The sequence below is a fragment of the Cynoglossus semilaevis genome, unplaced genomic scaffold (genome assembly GCF_000523025.1).
Source record: "Cynoglossus semilaevis isolate Cse_v1.0 unplaced genomic scaffold, Cse_v1.0 scaffold1033, whole genome shotgun sequence".
NCBI lineage: Eukaryota > Metazoa > Chordata > Actinopteri > Pleuronectiformes > Cynoglossidae > Cynoglossus > Cynoglossus semilaevis.
In genome coordinates this window covers 372168-395080 of record NW_007585109.1, presented here as the reverse complement: position 1 = coordinate 395080, position 22913 = coordinate 372168, and the positions used below count along the sequence as shown (strand labels likewise).

At 40.7% G+C, this 22913-nt stretch overlaps 3 protein-coding genes and 1 long non-coding RNA gene across 11 annotated transcripts in view; 2 read left to right on the top strand and 2 right to left on the bottom strand.

Annotated features, from left to right (window-relative positions):
* hacd3 (3-hydroxyacyl-CoA dehydratase 3) overlaps window positions 1-6914 on the top strand; it is a 7759-nt gene extending 845 nt beyond the window's left edge. Inside the window, exons 2-11 of the mRNA XM_008336969.3 lie at window positions 1605-1650; window positions 1784-1857; window positions 2028-2192; window positions 2883-2934; window positions 3065-3175; window positions 3736-3863; window positions 4247-4359; window positions 4454-4560; window positions 4665-4796; window positions 5027-6914. Of these exons, the coding sequence (XP_008335191.1) occupies window positions 1605-1650; window positions 1784-1857; window positions 2028-2192; window positions 2883-2934; window positions 3065-3175; window positions 3736-3863; window positions 4247-4359; window positions 4454-4560; window positions 4665-4796; window positions 5027-5103 (1005 nt within the window). The 3' untranslated portion in view covers window positions 5104-6914. The remainder of the gene's footprint in view (window positions 1-1604; window positions 1651-1783; window positions 1858-2027; window positions 2193-2882; window positions 2935-3064; window positions 3176-3735; window positions 3864-4246; window positions 4360-4453; window positions 4561-4664; window positions 4797-5026) is intronic.
* Window positions 6915-7566: 652 nt separating this feature from the next.
* LOC103398370 (sodium/potassium/calcium exchanger 1-like) lies at window positions 7567-17447 on the top strand. 4 transcript variants are annotated; one of them, XM_008336966.3, is made up of 12 exons: window positions 7567-7987; window positions 8742-9857; window positions 11377-11547; window positions 11817-11928; window positions 12625-12678; window positions 13091-13141; window positions 13695-13760; window positions 14105-14220; window positions 14300-14581; window positions 14945-15034; window positions 15913-16079; window positions 16195-17447. In XM_008336966.3, exons 2-12 carry the CDS (start codon window positions 8889-8891, stop codon window positions 16442-16444), a joined length of 2328 nt encoding a protein of 775 aa, XP_008335188.1. In that variant the 5' UTR covers window positions 7567-7987; window positions 8742-8888; the 3' UTR covers window positions 16445-17447. The 4 variants fall into 4 exon arrangements, with proteins under 4 accessions (XP_008335188.1, XP_016886151.1, XP_008335189.1 ...); XM_017030662.2 differs by lacking the exon at window positions 12625-12678; XM_008336967.3 differs by lacking the exon at window positions 13695-13760.
* LOC103398369 (uncharacterized) lies at window positions 14064-15488 on the bottom strand. Its single transcript, XR_523486.2, has 4 exons — window positions 15232-15488; window positions 14522-14687; window positions 14294-14419; window positions 14064-14194 (listed from the first exon to the last, which is right to left on the bottom strand). It is a non-coding gene; the product is annotated as an uncharacterized LOC103398369 (long non-coding RNA).
* Window positions 17448-17594: 147 nt separating the features above from the next.
* Window positions 17595-22913, bottom strand: part of LOC103398368 (C-myc promoter-binding protein-like) — a 37837-nt gene continuing 32518 nt past the window's right edge. For all 5 annotated transcript variants that reach the window (XM_008336964.3, XM_025053532.1, XM_025053533.1 and 2 more), the window contains 5 exons: window positions 22535-22789; window positions 22237-22354; window positions 20955-21117; window positions 20759-20823; window positions 17595-19837 (listed from right to left, as the gene is read on the bottom strand). In XM_008336964.3, coding sequence (XP_008335186.1) covers window positions 19701-19837; window positions 20759-20823; window positions 20955-21117; window positions 22237-22354; window positions 22535-22789 — 738 coding nt within the window. In that variant the 3' untranslated portion in view covers window positions 17595-19700. The remainder of the gene's footprint in view (window positions 19838-20758; window positions 20824-20954; window positions 21118-22236; window positions 22355-22534; window positions 22790-22913) is intronic.

The following is a 22913-nucleotide window of genomic DNA, read 5'->3' as shown; positions in this document are numbered from 1 at the left end:
AACTTGATGTAGCACTAAATGGAAACACCAACACCAACTAGACTGCACCACTTAACAACCTACAAAACGACTAGATTAAAGCACTTAAGAGTTTGTTTTGCTATTGTTTTTCGGATATTGAAACGTTGTTTTCTGGGCGGAAGGTACGGGTGTTGTTTTCTAGATGTGTCCAGTTTAGGTATGTTTTGTTTTTTGTTATAGTGCATGTGGTTTACGTATTTGGACAATGATTTCAGGTTTTGACATTTAAATAAGCAGTTACATTACAAATTGAATTGTAACTCACATTGCAGTCATAACTATTACCAGCTGACTGACTTGAATTATTTACTGATATTTTCCCCAGCGATTTGAAGAGAAGCCATTGCACTGCCTTAACATGGATGCCCTCAGCTTCAAGCCTAGAAGAGTCAAGGCACTTGACATGGACATGTTAATCAATCACCAAAACATGAGAGCCCTCCTGTTCATTATAAAAATGAATTGACTACTTTCATTGAAAAATAGCTACCTCTATTGCACTCTGCTACTTTCATTAGGATTGTTCATGAATGGTCAAAGGTTAAATTTACATGCCTTTACCTGCCTTTTGAATTTATGGTTTGTTTGGTTTAGTTTACTGTTATTTTGGTATGTGACTGTATATTATTATAATGAGGCATACATTTGATTTCATAAATTATTTGATTCATGCTGAATTAAACCCACTGTTTCATTGTATGCCTTCATCAGACACTGGATAAGGTTCAACTAGGAATAAACGTACACATTAACATGTACAAAAACACAGAAATTAAAATATATATAAAATATATATATCTAGTTTAGTCCCTTATGCTTGGTTGCGCTTGCAGTCATTGTTTACAGTTTGTGCCGATTCTTTTTTTTATTGAACACTGCATTATTTTAACAGAACAAAAGAGTGTTTACATAATTTACAATAAAATGCCGTTTCGTCTCCTCCTTGGCTCAGAGTTTTCTGTCTGTGCCTTGTCCATCTGTTGGACACAAAGCTAATAAAAGATGTATGAGCCTTAATGGTGTCTCAGGGTTTAATTTATACTCTTCAAAGGCTAAAGCTGTCTGACAGAAAAACACATGTCAGCAGCTCCCATCTGTTTTATCTGTGATAGCAGCCCTGGTAAAAGCTGGTAGGATTTCCTTTTAGTTATATTATTGACAGTGTGGTTAGTTCTTAACAGCAACACTGCTCACTCTTTGTGTATGGAGTTAGGGTTAGGGTTAGCATGATGGTTAGCATGTTCTCCCTGTGTGTTCCCTCTGTGGAAGTGACTTTAAGTCAGGGACTCTGAATATTTAGTATTTGGGTCATATTACTTGGTAATTAGTACTTAGTAGTCCTTAGAATAGGTGTCAGTGTGAATGATTGTCCATATGTGGCCCTGTGATGGACTGAACTGTCCAGGATGTTGTTGACATATGAATTAATAATTGATTAAATGTGTATAATTTATACTAAATATAATATTCTTGACCTTCCTTCCTATTTTCTATTGTGTTTCTTGACCTTCCTTCCTATTTTCTATTGTATTTTATGTTCAGTTGTTGGTGTCATGTATCACAAATATTTTTTTGTTTTTCAGAACCTCAACATCAGCCTGCAGGAAAACAACACGCTCCAGTTTAGAGGTTTGTATTTTGAGTCTCATAGTCTGTCTTTGGATATGTTCACAATCGCGTTGTGGTCTGTGGTCATTTTAGCATCTGTGAACACATGAAAGGTCAAATATTTTTACAACATCATTTAAATATGGTTTCACAGCACAAGGCCACGGAGCCAAAGGAGATAATGAATACGAGTTCAGTTTGTCATTCCTAGAGCCGGTCAGACCTGAGGTAATGTGTTTTTTCTCTCTTGAACGTTAGTTCAATTTGCACATTGTTTAACAGAATAATTGCACGTAATAACTAAGTAGAATGAAGCTAATCATAGCCTACAAGGCAGCTTGGTAAAAGGAGGGTTAAATAATAATGCTTTTTTTTTTTTGTGTAATGGCTCACTGCAGATTGACCACAAGTCCACCCAACGTCAGGTGGACATCAAGATCAAGAAGCAGGAAGAGCGCTGGTGGGACAGACTGACGCTACAGGAAAAGAAACCTGTCTTTCTTGCTCCAGATTTTGATCGCTGGCTGGATGAGTCTGATGCCGAGATGGAGCTTCAAGCTAAGGTGAATAAATAGAAGAATGAGTCGCTGGTCTCATTTATTCCCTGACTCGACGCACTCTCTCCTTCTTTCTCTCTCTCTATGTCGCCTAAAGACACACACAGTGATAGCTAATTTGTTGCCCCCCCCTCTTTGTTAAAGTCACATATCGATTAATGTGACTGTGCCAAATACTGGCCCTTGAAGGTATCACCAGGTTAAGGCTGTAGCCTATAGTCTGTGGGAGTAAGAGTGAGAGTACAGCAGACGCTCCAGCCACAGAACAATTCCACCCTTTTGACAGACCTGATCATTTACACCAACACCTGTTTATTTAATATATATATATATATATAAAAAATCCCATTGCAAAGAACTGGTAGCCCAATTATTAAAACAAAAAGTAAACAGAATGATGTCATGACAACTTCCTTCTCCACCCACAAACACATTGGTCTGTATAAACACTCTGTTGCCATCTCTGTTACTGCGAAGTGAGCTCATGGTAAATGCAAATAAGTGCAACATGTAGTTGAAGCCTTTCAGTATCTGTATCCCTGCAGTGTAAACCAACAAAGCTTTACTTTACACGGTCTGGTCTGCTGTGTTTTTAATATGAGCAGCTGCTCTAGTTTCTCTACTGTTCCGTTGACTGGGTCAGGATCTTAAAGTAAGATGTTTGTTAATACATGTGTTTCCATGTATTATTTTCAGGAGGAGAAGCGGTTAAACAAAATCAGTGTGGAGTCAAGAGTTCGCAAAGACCGTGAGTCACCTGCAAACGTCCATCAAGACAACCAGAACACCGTTAGATGTTTCTGATGACAGACGTCTCACCAACTTCAACATCATCATTATAACCTGACCTTGTGATTTTTTTTGTCTGATCCCCTCAGCCTACATTGGCCTGAAGAAAGGCTACCTATTTGTGTACAACCTGGTGCAGTTCCTTGGATTTTCCTGGATTTTTGTCAACATGACTGTTCGACTTTTCATCCTCGGTCAAGGTTTGTTTTAAAGAAGTACAAAAGTAAGACAAATATCTGTGTGACACTGTCACATTGATTTTCACTGTATTCAAGGATTAGGACAACAGATGAATTTGTCGCTTCTGTGAGGACTCATTTTAAGTTAGTGATCATGTACAGTAATCCAGGTTATCTTCGTACGATTAAATTATAATTAATAAACCAATGTCAAAGTTGGTTTAGGAAGTAAAGATTGTAAAGGAAATTCTATTCCCCCAGGAATATTTGTTTTTGTTGAAACTGTTTCATATTTGCATATTTGTTCTCTTTTGAAAATGAGCTAAACCGTCATCCTCTGAGGTACAGTAGCCTCACTGTTTATGTAGACTTAAGTGTTCTAATGTATCCTTGGTGTAAATATTTACAATGTCAATTTCATACGGTATTAAAACTAGGAGATTCTTAGTTCTCCAACAAAAGCATCCAACCACATATGGTCTATTTGCATTTAAACACAGCGCAGACATTTGTTTTGTAAATGTCCCACATCATGAACAGAGAACTGACTCACTGTTGTGTGTGTCTCTCACCCTCCACAGACTCTTTCTATGACACCTTCCACACCATGGCTGATATGATGTACTTCTGTCAGATGATGGCGGTACTCGAGGTCATAAATCCTCTGTTGGGTCTGGTGAAAACTGGGTTTATCCCTGCAATGATACAGGTAAAGAACAGACAGAGTGGGTTTATGGTTCCCTCCATAGTTACACACGGCCCATGTATGGACCATAGTATTTGAATAAATGACCAGAGTCTCTATTCTCATTCACTTCTTTTTCAGCATTGTTTTTAAGTTTCAGTCTGTACATCAGACCGCTGGGATTTGTTTATATAAGTTGTGGGGCTGAGGACAAAGCACTGAATAAATCAAACAGTACTTTTGTCAAAACAAAGAGGATTAAAGCTACATTGACATTAAAGATGCATTTATTGTTATTTTTCACCCATACTTCTGATTGGTTGGCAGAAGCTCAGAAGTCATTTCCCTTTGACCGCAGCATGAGATCAATCTGACAAGTTCTTTCTGGCTACATCTCCATGTTGCAGGTAGCTGGGAGGAACGTCATTTTGTTTGTCATCTTCGGGACAGTGGAGGAGATGCAGAACAAGCCTGTCGTCTTCTTCGTCTTCTATCTGTGGAGCACCATTGAGCTGTTCAGGTCAGCACAGATCCACAGCTGGTCTCCTGCCTAACGTTTCTGTAAATGTTGTTGTTTCTGTCTGTAAAATCCGAGCTCTGTCCTCCTACACCAGGTATCCTTTCTACATGCTGGCCTGCATGGGCACAGAGTGGAAACTTTTAACGTGGCTCAGATACAGCCTGTGGATCCCTCTCTACCCACTAGGAGTCATAGCTGAAGGTTGGTATGCTTCGTTGGAGACCAGGTTGTGATAAAAAAAAATTGATGGTTTAAAGTTTGATCCAAGTTAAGGCTGTGAGTGTTTTCATTTTTCACCTTTGCAGCGGTGGCTGTGATCCAGTCTCTGCCCATCTTTGATGAGACTCGTCTGTTCAGCATCCCCCTCCCTTCAGTGCTGGGACATTCTCTGAGCTTCTCCTACATTTTGCAGCTCTACTTGGTCATTATGTTTCTAGGTGAGACGTTCACTGACAGAAGTGAACCATGCTATGATAATTAATTACATCTTACGCGCCACTCTGCATATCCACCAACCAGTGTTTATACATTCAAAGAGTTTGTGTGTCTGTAGAGTGTAAAGTGAGCTGAGCAGCTGAAAACTATGATTTTATCCCTGGCTTCTGCAGAGTGAAACTGTTGTTGGTCAAACTAAATCATGACTCAGGTTTTTTCTCTTCAACTTTAGGACTTTTCTTCAATTTCCAACATCTGTACAAGCAGAGAAAACGACGATTCCGCTCCAGGAAAAGGAAAGTCCACTAGCCGTCCAGCAAGATTACTTTGCAAACTCACTGAACTTCAGTCTGTTTGAAGATAAAGCAGTTTCTTTTTTTCTTCTCTTCTTTTTTTTTGTGACTTTTCCTATCCTATGCCTGCATAGGACTGGTTTGAGTTGATCTGGTATCATCCTCAGTCTCACTTTTCCATTCAAGAAAAAAAAAAGTTCATTTACATGTGTGATTTACGGTTTTTGTTTGTTTGTTTGTTTGTTTGTTATTTTTGCGTGGGGTGGGGTGTTGACCGACTAAAAGAAAACAGCATCAAATTGGGAAATTGTTTATTGAAGTTAACTGATTGAATTCTTGTTTTTTTTTTCTTGGTTTAATTAGTGAAGAGACTTCACTTTGATAAGACTTTATTATTGGACTCGTTAATATGAATCAACTACTCTCCAGCAGATACAGTGCTGATGGTTTCTGGGTCAGATTGCGACAATTCTACTGCTAAAATATTTTTTCAGAACTTTTCTTGTCAACAAACATTATTATTTTTTATGAAATCCAAAGGATTCAGCATGGACGTTGAGATTTAATAGAGGAAAGGATTAGAAAAGGATTTTACCGTGAAGCTAAAGTTGGTATTTTCTTTCCAAAAACATTCATCCTTATTTGTTGTCCTGTCTTGCCATAAGTTAACTTTTTCAACCTCCTTTTTTATGAGAAACAATAATGTTTTAAACTAATACACACACACACACATATAGCTGTTCTCTGTGCCCTGAACACAACACTGTGGAGCATTGTTAGTGTGACAACCTCTTCTGATGCTACTGACACCACAAGCAACAAATGTCAACCTGTTCTGTTGCAAGCTGCGATGTCAAACAACTGTAGGTGAAGAACAGAGCGCACAGTGAGCAGGTGTTCAGTGGCAGAGCTGCAGCCAGACCCTGTTTCTGTGTAGACTCTGTCAGACACTGGTGTCCGTGTGGTCCATAATTCAATACCAACACCAGTGCAATTGTTTTCTTAATCTGAATTAAAATTTAAAAAAATATTGTATTGATATATGTAAAATGTGTTCAAACACAGTTTATAAAAATACCAATAATAGTTTTTCCTCAGATGTGCTGTCTTTTGATTTCAGAATAAATGAAGTTCTTCATATTTCAACTTGGAGTAAAGGGGTGCTTTGGCACATTTTTTTCCATATTGACTCACTGGGGTTTTGAGTTAAGTGAAAAATACGCTAAAGAGGCTTTAAGTCAACAACAACCCTGACCCCCCTGCCCCCCACCCCCCACCCCCCTGTACTGAGGCTGGTAGTGAAGTCATCTGTGTATTTCTAGTCATATTTAACTATTCATTTGCCCACTGAAAGAAAAACCAAGAACCACAAGAAGAGGTACAAGGGATATGTACACAGAAAACAGATTTAACTAAATTAAATCTTGATTGTCCTGAAATGTTCATATATTTCTGTTTGAAATCACTCCTTTGTGTCAGACTACATCCACTAAGTTATGGCTTATTTAATTCATACGTTCACTAAGAACAGTGTTTGTAGGAAAGCTGTGTTTGCTGTTCTAATGATTAGGACCCTCCACACAGGCTTGAATCATTAAATCACTTCATACGTCTGCGGTGGAGTGCTGGCACAGAACAATATGTGGTGTGTTATTAACACTGTGACACCAGCGACAAATTAGCTGCGTTACATGGATTTGTGTTTTCTTTATTACACTGAGCCTTGATTAAAGAAGTTGTTCCCTGTTTATCACTGGACCTCTGTGGACACATCATTCACCAGTTACACTGATGGACCAAATAATAAAGTTCTTTCCTTAACTTTAAGTTGTTTTTCTTGGGTTTCTTGTTGTTATTGTGACGATGAAAAAAAGTTAATCTAATATATTAGATTTTGTTATTATTTATAATAAAAGATTAAAAAATCAAATCCTGGGGCAGATGGAAAACTCCTGCCTCCATAAAACAACTACCTCTGTCTAACCCTAACTGTTGGAAATAGTCAACATTTACAAGATTGATCAAATCTGCCCTGTATGTATACATGTTTAATGACACTATGTGGTGTATGTATCTAAATTGATCAGTAAATGTAGAAAATGTTGCTACCTCTTTTAGCATTGATGCTAATACTGCTGTAAAAAAACAGAACTCTAAAATAATATTTATCTAAAAAGACAAAAGGAAAGACAGTGTCAGTGTCCTCCTTCATGTAGAACACAGAGGAAGAAGACAACCACCAACAACGGTGTCTTTGATCCTTTGTAGTGCAACTGCACTGCTGAGACCTGTTAAACTGAGCAGGGACCATGGCCACCTCCCACAGGTTGGTGGCAGCACTGTGCAACTGTGTCTAGCCTGTGAGACACTGTAAAAAAAGAGGAGCAGTGGACCAACAGGAGGGACACTGACCTCGAACAGTCCGACGCAGCAAGTGAAGAGGTGCGTGCGTGAGGGGGGGGGGGGGGGGGGGGGGGGGGGTACCGCAGTCTAAACCACAATTTACATTAAAATATATATTTTATTTTATTAAACGAATATTATTGTGGCTGGTGTTCCTGTCATACACCGGTTACAGGTGACGCCACGCAGTTTTCATTGTTTTAAAACACACAGTTGACCGGTGGTTATCTCGTGGATTTGCGCTTTTGGAGCTGCCTCCAAGTTCTCTTCTTTTTTCTTTTTCTTTTTTTTTCACCCACAGTGGGATCTTTGAATGGGAGCTCACGAGTGTACAGTTTAGGTTTGAAAGAGAAGGTGAGGAGTGTTTGGCTGCAAATCCTCTTAGCAGCATTACGCTGAGCCTGGTTGCGGTGCGCACTTGTAGCTCCCCAAACTCGGGAGTCAGCATCTCTGCGTCAATGACGCACAGCTGGAGGAGAGACTGAGCAGCGGCGCAGGTAAGAGTCCGCAGTCTGTGCCTCACTGCACACTTACTTTAAATACAGTGTTTTCTTTTTTTTAATCATAGTATTTTATTGTTAAGGAAACGCGTCTCTGAATGATTATTCCGCCGTATCGTGCCGTAATGATCCAAACATCGTCTTCGTATTGAGTCCTGTGTGCGACACATCCAATCACCGAGTTACCGTTTGTTCGTCGATGTTGATTCGTTATCGCTGCAGATCAGTTAAACCAGCCGTTTTAACCGTGTTCTTCAATTGAACCCAAATCTCCATTTTAAATAAATTACAGTGCTGTAGTAAATGTCTTCACTTAACTCTACATTTATTTTCGGGAGCCAAAGTCTGTCTGATTGTGTCTCCATAGTAACAGGTGGCTGAACCCCACACCACAGTAGATTTGAAAACTGCAAACCTCAAACACACCAACACACACGGCATGCTCTTTGTTGTACTGTCCCAAAGGTTAGATGGACGAGCAGAGGAGAACTCTGAAGTAAATTACTGTCCACTCCGACAAAACCCCTTAAATTAAGAGTCTTCATTTATTCCCAGGCTCAGCTGACCACGTTAAGAGCTCCACGTCCAGAACTGGTCGTTTGTCTCGTGTTAGATATGGTATTTATGGTAATCTGATTAAAATTTGAATTTGACAACCCTATTCTCGGAAAAAAAACAAACAAACAAAAAAAACAATTCCATGTGATACATTTTAAAACTATTTCTTTACATTTGTGTTTTCTGCTCCCAGAGCTGGAAGCTGCTGCTGCCAGAGATAAGAGATGAGACGCGACACCTGAATGGATCCATCAAATCTATGTCGTCAGTGTCTTCGCCTCCCGTGCATATGATGGAACAGCCATGTATCTGACCTAGGTTGCTGTTTGGATTTGGGACCATGAGGGCAGTGAAAGTGCACTGGCCTCCTCCTGCTCCTCCTCCTCTGAGGAGACTCAGGCACAGCCGTGTCCTCTTCTTCCTCTCAGGTGTGCTCATCTGTTCCATCTACTCTCTGACTCTGAAAGCCAGAGTGCCAACGCCTGGAGCCTCCTCAAAGACTGCAAACGCCGATGATGTCATGAAGGTGAAGGTGCGTGAGGTGATAGAACTTAACAAGACTCAGGGGCATGTGGTTCTACCTGAGGGTAGCAACCCTGGTCTGGCCCTCAAAGTCAACAGGACTGGTCTCAAACAGTGCATCTACTTAGAACCTCAGCCGTTCAAACCTCCTCCAACAGCAGCCTTAGCTCCGACTCTACGCCCACAGCAGCCTCCTGAAAGGAAAGGTGAGTACCCACATGACTTCTTCTCTGTAGCAGACCGTCAACAAGGCTGGGTCGCCCTGCACATCACGGGCATGGCCTACATGTTTGTGGCATTAGCTATCGTTTGCGATGAGTTCTTTGTTCCTGCCTTGGAGGTCATCATTGTCAAATTGGACATTTCCGATGACGTAGCTGGGGCCACCTTCATGGCAGCTGGAGGTTCTGCTCCTGAGCTCTTCACCTCCCTAATCGGTGTCTTCATTGCCCACAGTAATGTGGGCATTGGCACCATAGTGGGTTCGGCCGTCTTCAACATCCTTTTTGTGATTGGCATGTGTGCCATTTTCTCCCGGGAGATTCTGCACCTGACCTGGTGGCCCCTGTTCCGGGACGTGACCTTCTACATCCTGGATTTGTTCATGCTCATAGTCTTCTTCCTGGATAACACAATGCTGTGGTGGGAGAGCCTGTTGCTGGTGATGGGCTACTTCAGCTACGTCAGTTTCATGAAGTTCAACAGGCAGATTGAGAAGATGGTCAAGACCCAGATCAACAAGCATATGAGTGTCATCAAAGTGTGGAGCATCGAGGAGCCAGAGAAGGTCAGTTGGTATGCCATATATATATATATATATATACAGTACATATATATACATATATAACCACACACACACACACGTTAAAAAACTGTATTACTCAAAACTATTTCCAGAAATATCACATTTAATGTATTTATTTTAGGTCTATGGATCAATTGTCAATCAATGGCAACATTTTAGCCCCATGGAAAACCTTTATTTAATCTCTAATGCCCATCCAGTCAGGGACATTTTTAAACATCTGAGAACAACCATAAACGCATCACTGTAAAGATGAAACATCCGTAAGAATACTTGGTTTTGGATTTGATGAACAGCAGAACATCTTCACCGGATAAAAATGGTCCAAACGTAATATTTTGCACAGGAAACAGTACAAACCAAACAGGGCTTAAATGAAGTCAAACAGACTTTGTTTTCACAAACAGCCAAAATAAGCTAATATTCCAGACAATGGGCCACAGAGAGAACAGACGTGTGTGTCCTGTCGGCGTCTTCCACCTGGTCCATCGTCCTTTCATCTCCTCACAGTTGGGACTATTGGCCGCTCTGACCCACTGATGCAGAGGTGGAGTGTGGGTCTCAACAGGTGACCATGTGTATTTGTGCAAAGAGCGTTTGATGTCCTAACAATATGGAGTCCAGGTGTCGGACTGACGTTCCCCTGGTTTTCCTGCGTCACAGCTTTGAAAAATCACTGAATGTGGATTTCATTTCATTTTGTAAAAAACACTGAAAAAAAGGGCAGTTTAGTAGCTGAGCAGGTCAGGAGTCATTAACATGCACCACTGTGTTCCAGTTGTGTTTCAAGTACCAACAACAGACTCTGCAATCATCCTCCAGCACATCTGCAGCTCCTTTAGTCATCACTGGGAGTGGAGACGAGTGCCGCTGCCACACGAGAGGCTCAGGGTGACGGAAATTCAAATGAGGCTGATTATAAAAATATTATATTTCTTTCGGGGTTTTTTCCACCATCATCAAACACTTATCCCGATGAGTACGCTCCTCTTCCTCCTCTTCTCCTTTATTGGAGATGCATTCAGGAGCTGTTTGTCTCTTGACTGCACCGGCTTCTGATCCAACATTCATGTTGTGTCGTTTGTCTGTAGCAACTACTACGGTTCATAGCAACGGCCGAATAACTACCACCATGAAGCCCATGTTGATCCACGTTTTATAGGTTGTTTTTTTTTTTTTGTTTGTTTGTTTTTTGTTTTACTCACACCAGGCTTTTTCTGCTTTCTTCAGTAGAAATATGATTTTTAGGAACTGGTTGGGGTTGCTTTGCACTTGCAAGGATATTTTGAATCGATTAAGAAGCTATAAACAAATTCTTTAGTTCTTTAAGTTACATGTGTGACCTTTTGTAAGTGAACAATTCTGTGTCTGAACAACTATTAAAAAAAGACAAAAAAACCCATCCCAAACCTCATCAACATTCATTAACCTTTACATCACACACACACACACACACACGTCCCCTGAATTACTGCTGCTAAATTTACTACTTACTTCACAGGAGAGCGATGCTCCTCCACTGCCGCCTCCGGCTGCTCCTCCTCCTTCTGCTGCTGCTGCTTCATCTGGAGCACCAAATGCTGCAGAAAATTCCAAACCAGAACCCCCGGCGTGCAGCCCTGAGCACAGCAAACATCCATCAGACGAACGAGACAACAGGATCAAACCTAAGGTTTGGAAATTCACTGTTCACTGTTATTCTTGTTATAAACTCAACAGAATTGATTCATTTCCTACTAAATTCTAAATTCAGTTTTATTGGCTAAAAAAACAACCTAAATAAAGTCAGAATAAATCACCCACAGAACTCTGAACTCTGACAGAGCAGCATCCTTACTGAAAATCATAACTTCTTTTGTAAAAACTCTTAATGTCACAGTTTCTAATCTGACAGTGAAGGTCCTCTCACCCTGACACGTGTTGTTGTTCGTTGTGCATCAGCCAGTCCATTCAGTCCTGCAGAGAGGCAGCAGCTCAGCCTCTCTCCACAACACAGCACTGAGGAACACCATCTTCCAGCTGATGATCCACACACTCGATCCTCTGGGAGAAGGTAAAGACCACAGCTGAGAGAACGTCTCTGGAGACACAGCTAGGTCCATGTCTGATAAATGTGGTTTTAAATAGCATATTACGTTAATGTATTCTCCTCTGGTACAGGACGCGTCATAGTGGGCATTTTTTGTAAATTCATATTTTATACAAAGAGGAACATTTAATTTGGAGAAGATAGAAAGGACAAAGAGGTGAAACAAAAGGAAGAATTAGAGTTCATGTGAAGTTGTTAACTAACCTAACAGTTACTTCAAAGGTACATGTACATACAGACATGCTGCAGCTTAATGCTGTAGTAAAAAAGACATCGCGAAGGTTCTGCTGCTGCTGCCTGTTGGTAATCAGAGAGCAGTGGGATGAGCAGTGACCTTCAGCTTGTCCTCTGATCCACTGTTCTCACAGCACCCGTCCACAGCTGATCCTTAATCAGCTTTTTCAAAACCAGGCTAATAAAGTGTGGATAAGAGCCAGGGTGGTAACAGACCGAGCTCTTTATCCCCAGCGATGTAGAGTAGTGAAGGATGAAGAGGCTGCAGCTGGACTGCTGCTGTCTCTGCTGTCACTCAGTCCTGTCTCAGTCAGCAGCCCAGAAGCCACCTCAATGTTTAACATATGGATAAAAGAAATGAATTGCAGCCTGTTCAAATTTCACTGACACCAAATTGAAATGCATTACTGCTGGCTCTAATTCTAGACAAAGTTTATGGACTGACTTTTAAAATTCCCGGCCCGAGTGAAGCAAGAGGAGGTAAGAAAAGGCAACAAACTTTTTATTTACAGACAGGTCTGTCAGTACACCAGAGAGAAGCAGACACTTCACATTAAAGAGCTAGAGATTTAACAGTGACTCAAAATACTGAAACTAAGTAGAAATAGTATTTAGTCGAAGGCCTTAGTATTACTGATCAAGGATGTTTGTGTAAAACCCCTCAAATAGATGGAGATCACCTGCTAGATAACAAATACTACTACAGTACTGACAGTACTGTATATGTGAATGCTGTTTTCAATGTAAGAGAGTCATTTTTCTTCAAAAATACAAATGACCATAATAATAATAATAATAATTAGCACAATGTCAGACAAAGAATGATTGATTAGAAAAATAAAACAGCTGCATTTACTTGAAGTGTCACATAACTGTTGTGTATTTTATTCAGAAAGGCCCCTAAATGGTGAGGTCAGAGGGCAGGGGTCAGGGAAGAAGACAGGTGAGACGTCCATGTGTTATACCGGTTGTGTGGTGTTGAGTATTTACAACCTGAGTATGTGTTACTGCAGTTTCTGCCTCGGTCGTTATACATCTACCAGTGCCTATTGTTCTGCATGGTTGTTTACGTGTGAGTGTGAATCGGCATGCAGTTATTTGTTTACTTTAGAGGACCTGGCTGATCGGTCACACACTGGCTTCTAAAAGACGTTGGCTAAACATCATTTGTTTTGTTTTGTCGTCATTAATTTAAAGGATAAGAAAAAAAATTGCAATAGTTTTTCCCATTTTTTATGTAAAAAATTACAATAGAAAAAATATTTTTAAATGTTTTCTCGTTTTTTCAAAATGATTTAGCATGTACTTCATATGTTGTCCCAGAACAACATCTCATGAATAGTTGTGGACAAAAATGAACAGTCACATAAATCCAAGTGGATTCACTGCTGAGTGCTGCGTGTCAGTGTGTGCTCTGGTCAAAGTCATGTCGAGTCTTTTGAAACCCTACATGTGGGGACTGTAAAGTGAACGGCCGTCCTTCTTCTTAACTGCAGCCAAAAACAAAGTAAAGCCTCTGAACTTCGCCGACAGACTAGAGTCACAGCATCACTACAGTAAAGGTCAGTCTGAAAAGAAAACACTCGGCATGTTGTCAATCAACATCAGTCACTATCTCACTATGTTCCTACACGGGAGTCAGAGGAAAAAAATCAAAACGCCTTTAAATACGATTTTACAATTTTGTCGTATATTCCTATAATGGCTGCTTTATATTTCACTCATTAAAGATTTTTTTCCTGAACTTGAATGTGACATTTCCTGCTGGTCTGGTTTTCCAGTTGTGGCCATGACATCTGTCACGGAGATGGAGATGAACATCGAGACATTAAACGTGAATTATAACAAAAGTAGAAACAAGTTTCATTTTTGTCCCAGACTTTATCCATTTTCCTTTTTTATTCAGATGATGATCAAAAGCAAAAGTCTGAGCAGGGCTCTGCTGATGCTGCTAGTCCACCAGGGGGCGATACTGCTGAGCCATGCACCTCTCATCCTCCACATACAGAAAATAGATCAGAGGTAAACACTGTTTTCTGATTGAAGACAAACATTTTTCCATTTATTTGCTTGCTAACAGCCCCTGCTGTCTCACCTGTAGGGGGCAGCAGCAGGCAGTTCAGATCGCTCAAACAGCAGCGCCAACGACAAACACAGCAGTGACTATTCTGAGAGTGAGGACAGCTCTGATGATGATGATAAAGATGGAAAAAAAGAATCACTGGTGAAGGAAGTCGAGGAGGAGGAGGAAGAGGAGGAGGAAGAGCACAATGAGCCGTTGTCGTTAAAGTGGCCTGAAACCCCACGTAGGCAGATCACCTACCTGTTACTGTTGCCCATCGTACTCCCACTATGGCTCACTGTGCCCGACGTTCGCAACCTGGTGAGTACAGCCCAACGTGTGGACATCGAGTCTTCAGTGTCAGAGAAAGGTGTGGAGGCAGCACCACGGGATTATGGGTAGCTTTGTGTTGGCCTTTTCCCGAGAGCTGTTCCGATAAAAAAAGAAAGAATTTGATTAGCCGTTTAATTCAAAACCAAGAACAGATCATTGTGTAGTTGAGGGAATTCAAGACAAAACATTCAAAACATCAGTGTTACATCACAGTCAACTCTGTGGGCCAGGGTTCAGTAGCTGACCTTAACTTCTAGTTAACGGTACTCTAGTTAACGGTACTACAGCTTTAACTATTTATTACGACCTTTGCGTGGATCACATCTTTCAAGATGTCTTTCCCTTTCCCAGGCATCAAGGAGATACTTTGCCATGACGTTTGTTGGCTCCATCCTGTGGATCGGCTTCTTCTCCTACCTGATGGTGTGGTGGGCTCATCAGGTTGGTGTTACAACCGAGCACCTCATGTTAGAAATAACTAACGTACTAGACGTAACGTGAACGGGTACGTCTCCACATATTCTAAATCGTGTATTTTACTATTTTACTGCCTGAAAGCCCTTTGAGATAAAGTATAATTTTTAAGGAGACCTATCAACATATACAACATAAAACAACAGAAAACTTGCATCAAATACCTGCATGACATGTGGTCTGACTCAGTCCACCGGTCATTCCTGTCAAACTGTCTGTCTCTGGGAATTGGAGTGATCTCCCTCACCTGTGTCCTGTTCGTTAGTCTCACTCCCCACACCTGGTGCCTGGGCTGGTCAAGTCTCTCCAGCACTTTCTCCTTGTCCAGAAAAAGAACTTGTGGGGGCAGCGGTCTCCATGACCGCCACCCAAATCACACTGCACCGTACCAACCCCCCTGAACCTTCCTGCAGGTGGTGAGTCCACCGGAAGGTACCAACCTCCCTAACCGGGATTCGATCCTGCCCACGAGGTGAACCCTGGGGTTTCACACCAATGACAGAGACGTTGCCTCTGGGCCAAAGTGCCACTCAGAAAAAGAATTGTCTGAAATAATGTTCAAATGATATAATGTCACATGAAGAACTGTGAGCCCAGAGTGAAGAGGAAGGACCAGGTCTGTAGGAGACAATTGACAGGATGTAAGGATTTGGACACATGGATGGATATATAAATATAATGAGATTAAATACTCAGTTAAATGGAATCAGTAAATGAAAAACCCAGTAGAACCAGTGGGCGACTGTTACTGTGGTAAATCCAGGGAGGATTTACAGGGGAAGACAGTGAGACACGGGCAAAGAAGAAGAACCTGTGAGACTCTTGTCTCTTCTTTTTGTGGACAGGTTGGAGAGACCATGGGCATCTCAGAGGAGATCATGGGTCTGACCATCCTGGCAGCGGGCACCTCCATCCCTGACCTGATCACCAGTGTCATCGTGGCTCGAAAGGGTCTGGGAGATATGGCTGTGTCCAGCTCCGTGGGCAGTAATATCTTTGACATCACTGTAGGGTGAGTCACTACATTTCCTATATATACATGTACTGTCGTGTCAGCATTTACACACAGTGATCTGGACTGGACTGTTGGACAGTCTCACTGTGTCAACACTTCTTTGTGATTTCAGTCTGCCGATGCCGTGGCTTTTCTACTCCCTCTTCAACGGCGGTCACCCTGTGACGGTCAGCTCCAACGGCCTCTTCTGTGCCATCGTGCTGCTCTTCCTCATGCTCCTCTTTGTCATTTTCTCCATCGCCATGTGTCGCTGGAAAATGAGCCGAACATTGGGTCTCACCATGTTTGGCATGTACTTTGTGTTCCTTGTCCTTGCGGTCATGTTGGAGAACCGTATCCTCATCTGTCCAATATCAACCTGAGACGGAGAGGTTCCATGAAAGGAGGAATCCACGTTCAACATCACTTCATATCCAATCATGTGTCTGGGACAGCAGCTGTGGTCTGATGACATGTCCAAACTTACTCCGAGTACAGTATATTTCAGATATTTGTATAGTACTAGTCAGAGGCAGGTTGTCTGTGTGTACTGCGTGTGAAATTAGACCTGTACTTGAGAACAAAAAAATATTCCTCTTCCTGTTTTAACATCTCAATAGAGATGAACTCTGTTAATGATTATAATCTTTAAATTATTATTTTTTTGTTTGTTTGTTTGTTGTTTGCTTTGTTTTAACTGGCAGGTAGGTTGTTCAAACCTACACTGGTGTATTAGGGCCAAGTTGAGGATAAAAAACATTTCCCAACTTATCCCCTCACTGTAATCTGTGACTGAACTGGACTGTTTTTTATTTGTTTGTTTGTTACAACATTTTCATCCACAGGAAGGCTACAGATTTCTGGTATTTTTTAAATATGCATTTTTTTTAACTCTAATTTAAATGTGTTTTTTAGTAGTGATTTTGTACATTTTTCTGTGCATCATTTCAACACCAGTGGATGCACAAGGTTTTTTTATGTTCCTTAATTTCTGGACCAAAATCCTTAAACCTCTCATTTTTAACTTTTCCTACCTACTAATACTCACTACTACGTGTTGATGTGTACTGTGTCAGAGTGTAGACATCGTGTCTGTTTTTTGGAGAGAATCTGTGATTGTACTGTGTTTGTATCAGGCTCTTGTGTCACACTGTCTCATGTCGGACTGAGGCTGCAGACGTGGTGTTAGTGGTGATCGTTGGTAGGACTGTTCATTTTAACACTAGGATTCAAACTGCAATAAATTATTTTTCTAACAGTGATATTGAGTGTTGGTCTACTAAAAACAGTGGAAGGCCAATGGGAAACCTTTCTAACTTTGTTCAACTCTCCTGTCAAGACACAAAACAGGAGGTTCGCCCTGGAAAAAAAGTATGTTTCTTCTTTGTCACAATACATCTGTTCTTACTACATGATTGGACAACCAGATATCCAGTATATGAAACCAGGGCTGACACTGTCTGTAGTTCAGGCCTCACCAATGTTGACTCGCTAATAAAAAAAAGGGTGAGGACAAAAACACAGACTTCTAAAGTTAGTGTATGGTTTTATTTACAGGTTAACAGTCCTATATGTCTGGTCTCTGTACACAACCTTCAAAACATCTGGCATGAGTGAAGGAACTGTTATAAAATGTCTACAAAGGGCAGAGTCCAATTTTACATGGCCCAGATTTTGCAAAATGATCTATTTTAACATTTGCAGCACAACAATATTCCACAGGTGAACGGCAGCTTAGCACGCTGCTAACTTTGCAGTTGATGCATCTTCTCCTGGTGATGAAAGCTCAGGGTTTCCATTCCTCGTTCCCTGACTTTTCCAGTATTCAGTTCCTTTGTCATAAATGTCACAGCAGGTTAGCTTTCATTAGATCCTCATGAGTCTTGAACTCTGAAGGTCCTCCTTCAACCGCTGTCCTCCTTCACCGTCATGTTCAACTAACACGTACGTAAAAATAGACAATAATCTGTTCAGCGCTGCCCAGAATCCCTCAGTCTTCAGAGTACAAGAACTCATTAAACATAAAATTACATAATTTACATGAAATTCAAAGTAATAAAAACTTAATTCGATCTTGAAAATTGCAAAAATGAAAATAGAAATGTGTGTCATTTCCAAATACTTTTACAAATATTCATCCATGTTTACACATGAAAACATTTAAACTCTCCGTGTGTTCATCTGGCTCCGCCTTCAATATCCCTTTTACACTGTGCAATAACAATCGTGTGTTTATCAGTTCATTTGTCAGGTTGAAATGAAGAATTACATTTCGATCGTTTATACGTTTATTGTTATTGCACCTTAATGTTTTTCGTTCAGTATTGTCTATGTCTGTCAGCGCACGGGAAGGCGAGGAACGTAATTTGGATACCTCTGTATGTTCTGTACATGTGAAGGTATTGACAATAAAGCTGACCTTGACCTTGATACATAACTATGAATGACCGTATCAGAAAATAGACCAAAGATATAAAAACAGTCATAACAGTCCAATTAAAACATGATCAAACTAGAGTTTTCTCCAAACACCAGGATGCTAAAGTTCACTATCTTGTATTCTCCAGACTTTGTTCTCTGGGTGTCCCATGTTGTTGTTTTTTTAATTTTTTTAACCTTTTAGTCACGCAGCAGAGCATCACTTCCCTCAAAATTGGTGACACAACTTTTACATTAATTGTGATAAAAAGTATTTGTTCCGTTTGTCGTCTGACCCGACAGCAACCACAGGTTTGCTTTTTAGCCTTTACTGTAAAACAAATGCATTTGTTCGGTTATAAGAAAAAAAAGAGAGACTAATGAAAACAACATTCACACAAATACTGCTCTGTTATTGTCGCCGGACAACTAAAATACACGTATGATTCCTTTGTTAACGTCAAACTGACCATTGTTGATAATGCAGCACAGTCAGAATTTCTACTGTCAATTGGGTCACAACAATTTTTCCAAACATGGCTGCCTTTATAAAGTATGTAGGACACACCTGTTGAAGCTGCCAGTTAAAAGGAATATTACTGATCATTGAAACTTTATGGATGAAAGAAATGTGAAGTAAAAACATTTTTTGTATGCCTCATATCATAATTCACTGAAACCTACTGTGTACTCAGCCACCGATATTTACTGTGTACTGCACCATGTTCTCCACACGTTGAGGAGGTGACGGTGAGTATTCAAGAGAGATGTTTACTGACAACTGGACACAGCAAAAAAGAAAAAACAATAACAAACAAAAAACACTTAACAAAAACAAGACAGGAATAAATAAATCCTCCTCTACATAAATAGACATCAAATTAAAATACTGAAAACTCTTTTCATATATTTGATGAGTCTACACTGTAAAAGCTGCATGTAAGAACATCTCTGCTGTTGATTTTGTTCTGATTTCCCCAGATTTGTAAAGAGACCAGGTGAGTGTTAGTCTGAATGAAATAATGCTAATGAAGAGTGTGTGTGTGTGTGTGTGTGTGTGTGCGTTTGTCTGTAAAACCTTTGTCTATGAGCTACATAAGGCTAACAACCATCCACTGTAGCCTTCACTGCACATTCACAGTCATCTAGCAGGATTCCTGAGCTGATCTTTAAAGCACTAATGAAGTTAGTGAGTGTGTGTGTGTGTGTGGAGGTGAGTGTTCACAAGTAAGGCTCTCCAAACGCCCTGCGACACTCCATCACCCCTGTGCTGGGAGGACGGTCACAGTTGTGTGTCAGCTTCACCAGGGCGGGTGTGAGGCGGTCGTACGCCAACTTGTACTCACGATCAAAGGCGTCTGAGGAGCAGTTAGTGACATTACTGTAATCATTACCCTCATTACCGTACCGTAAACCTGAAGTAAGAAAATTCCCCAGTAGCAGTTTGTCTTTACAACAGACAAGAGAAAGATCTGACAGAGAAACCATTAAAAATGTAGCTATTGTTTTTGTAGCCATCACTGTAGGAGCCTCAGGACCACTGGCTAAAGTTCAGCCCCGAACCATGACGGAGTGAAGCTTGGTAAAAATATAATAGGTTTTTAGATGTTAGTTGACTTAGGTGTGTTTATTTAGCTAGTCCTCAGTTGATTATCACGAATGATGATTATTATACATTATTCTGATGCTGATTACATTCTGACCCAGTCCTCCCAGTGTTATACAAGTTATAAATACCAGCAAATGATACAGTTGCTTCCATCACAACACCCCTGGCCAATGGGGGCGCTGTAACTAGTGTTATTGTTCAAGTGTTTTATTTTTTTACATTTTAAGGCTCAAAATGCTATGACTTCTACTATGGCTGTTTATATGGGCAATAAGCTGAATAAATAATTATTTAAAAAAATGATAAAGTACTTAAATTAATTATTTCTGTATTTATACTTGATAATGAATCGAGTTGCGACCTAAACATTTAAAATCAAACCGAATCATGAGATTCTTATCAATACCCAGCACAATGGGCACAATGCTGAGATAATGACAAGATTCCAGTAAAGTATTTTGTTTATGGTTGATGGATATATGATCTTGATGTTTTCTCCTCATGTTCATCTGTCTTTATCTCACAATCTGGAAAACGTTTTAAGCTGAATTGAGAACATTTCCAATGTACTGTTGTATAGACAGAAATGTGGTTTTCAGTAATGTAGCTTTACTGTATTCATTTTCTATTTTACAGAGAGACGGTCTTTAGATGAAGAAATGTAACTTGCCAATATCAATGTTGTCTTTTCCAAGAGCCACAAGTGAGAGGAAGAGGATATCTCTGTACAAACTCCTGAAGGGAACAGAAGTAAAAAACAATGATAGATGGATGGTGAAAATCTTCAGGCTCTCTACCCATGTCCTGTACTTTGCAGTATGACACGCTAAAGATAACATAGTTGTATAGGACTTGGTTCTACAGACCTCTGCCTCTTGACCCCCAGCGTCCGTCCCAGCAGCTGCAGCATCTGAGCCATCGGTCGACTGACGTCGTTCCTCTGAATGCTCCTCACCACACTCTGCAGTAACTCTTCACTGAAGGACCTCTCTGCCTCCTTGACCGGCCGTGACAGAGGGTAACCTACATCTGTCAGAAAACAAACCCTGCTGAGACAACGTCTGTGGTGTCGCTGGAACCTGAGTGAGGTTTCTTTTACTGTATCAGTTTTTTAGCAGTTCATGCTTCTTGACGTTGTTTTTCTAGGACTTTAGTTCCTCGTGTGTGTCATTGTATATAAAATGAGGAGTAAACACTTGTTTTCTAACAGCTGTTGATGTTAGATGACTTCCTGTTTACACATGACTTTCATCATTTTCCTTCCTCAAACTTTAGCAGCCCCAGTGTGATGTTACTGTGGATATTTAGGTTTTATTATTCCACATTAAAACACCATGTGGAATTATTCAAATACAGAGCAGGACTGTATTTGAGTTAAAACAAGTAGTACTACAACAGCGTTTTAAAAGACAAAAAACACTCCTGCTGACATCGTGGTGAGATTTTACACAACAACAAAAAAAAAACATTTTTCACTGCGACAACTTCAATAGACAACACCGCAACAAACTGACATTTAAAAAAACACAGAGACATCAGAGACCTGAGACGGGACAGACAACAGACTCATCTGTAGCAGAGATGAACACTCACTTTCTAACAATAGAGAACAATTAAGCCCTGGAAAACAGAGAGCAGACACAGCCTGTTAGCACAAGGATAAGAGGCTCCTACGAGGAGCTGCTGCTGCAGTTACTCTACTCTACTACTACACTACTGCAGTACTACAGCACCTCACCACACAGTCAGGCAGGCACCAGGACAATAAGCCCTCGAAACATTTGAATTTGTAGATATGAATTTGCCATGGTAATTCTGCGAATTGTTCCAAAAACACAATACCAGGGCTGGATAATAGTACAAGTCAAGCATATTTACATAATCTGTTGCTTCACTATTTGATGGATGGAGCTTTTTAAATTAAATACTCACAGTACAACATTTTCTACTGTTATGTCCACTTTCTAACATCAAATAAATTCACAGTAAATAATTATATTATATAACAGCAACAACCCAAGAAGAGTTCCTTCTGTTTGTTTCAAGATGACTTATATGTTAAAAATGATTTAATAATATTTTCGCTCCTCTGGTGTTTAGTCGCCAGTATTTAAGACACAACGGACTCAAGCTGTTTTTTTGACTTACTGTATGTGTTCCACAGGATGTAGAAAGGCTGGACTGGGTCCTGGTGCAGTTTTAGGTTGTCCCATAAAATCTGAACCAGCACATGCTTGCTGTCCTCTGACATCCAGTGACGAGGAATCTGTCAAAGACAGAGAGACAGAGGGTTTTTTTGCTTGGAGAGATTAGAGATTAGAAAGAAAGACATTAGGTCGTTTTTACAGTCCAGATGAGAATGTAACTGAGGTTAGCCTTGTCTCATATAACAAGCTGACTTGAAAAGTTATGAGTAGCATCTGTCTTGGATTAGTGTCTGTCTGACCTGTGAGTTTCTGTTGCAATGATCTGAGGTGAGGATAAGTCCAGGCAGGTTGCTGGGCAGGTCCAGTCGTCTGAAGTACCAGACCAGGTTCCAGTAGATGATGGGGTGATGGTCCACCACGTCGGCCTCTGTGATCACAGCATCACCCTCGTTCTCCAGCAGACTCTCCAGCTCCTTCCACAGGACCAGTGGGCTCAGGTAGGGCACAGTCACAGGCTCAGGGTTATGGAGACGCCACTCCATACTCAGTGGGTCCTGAGGGGGCCAAAGAGAAGTATGTTACATTCAAGTAGCAAAGTGAAAAATGTCTGTCAAGGTTATCAGTCATCATCAAATGTTTGTATCTAGGTAACTAATGAGGCATCAGTGAATTTTCAGT

Bases quoted from the DNA above. Each gene is read 5' to 3' on its own strand.
- LOC103398370 (XM_008336966.3), top strand. From the start codon at position 8,889: ATGAGGGCAGTGAAAGTGCACTGGCCTCCTCCTGCTCCTCCTCCTCTG. The intron at 14,582-14,944 runs GTGAGTACAGCC...TCCCTTTCCCAG, and splicing joins TGCCCGACGTTCGCAACCTG to GCATCAAGGAGATACTTTGC. The intron at 16,080-16,194 runs GTGAGTCACTAC...TTGTGATTTCAG, and splicing joins ATCTTTGACATCACTGTAGG to TCTGCCGATGCCGTGGCTTT.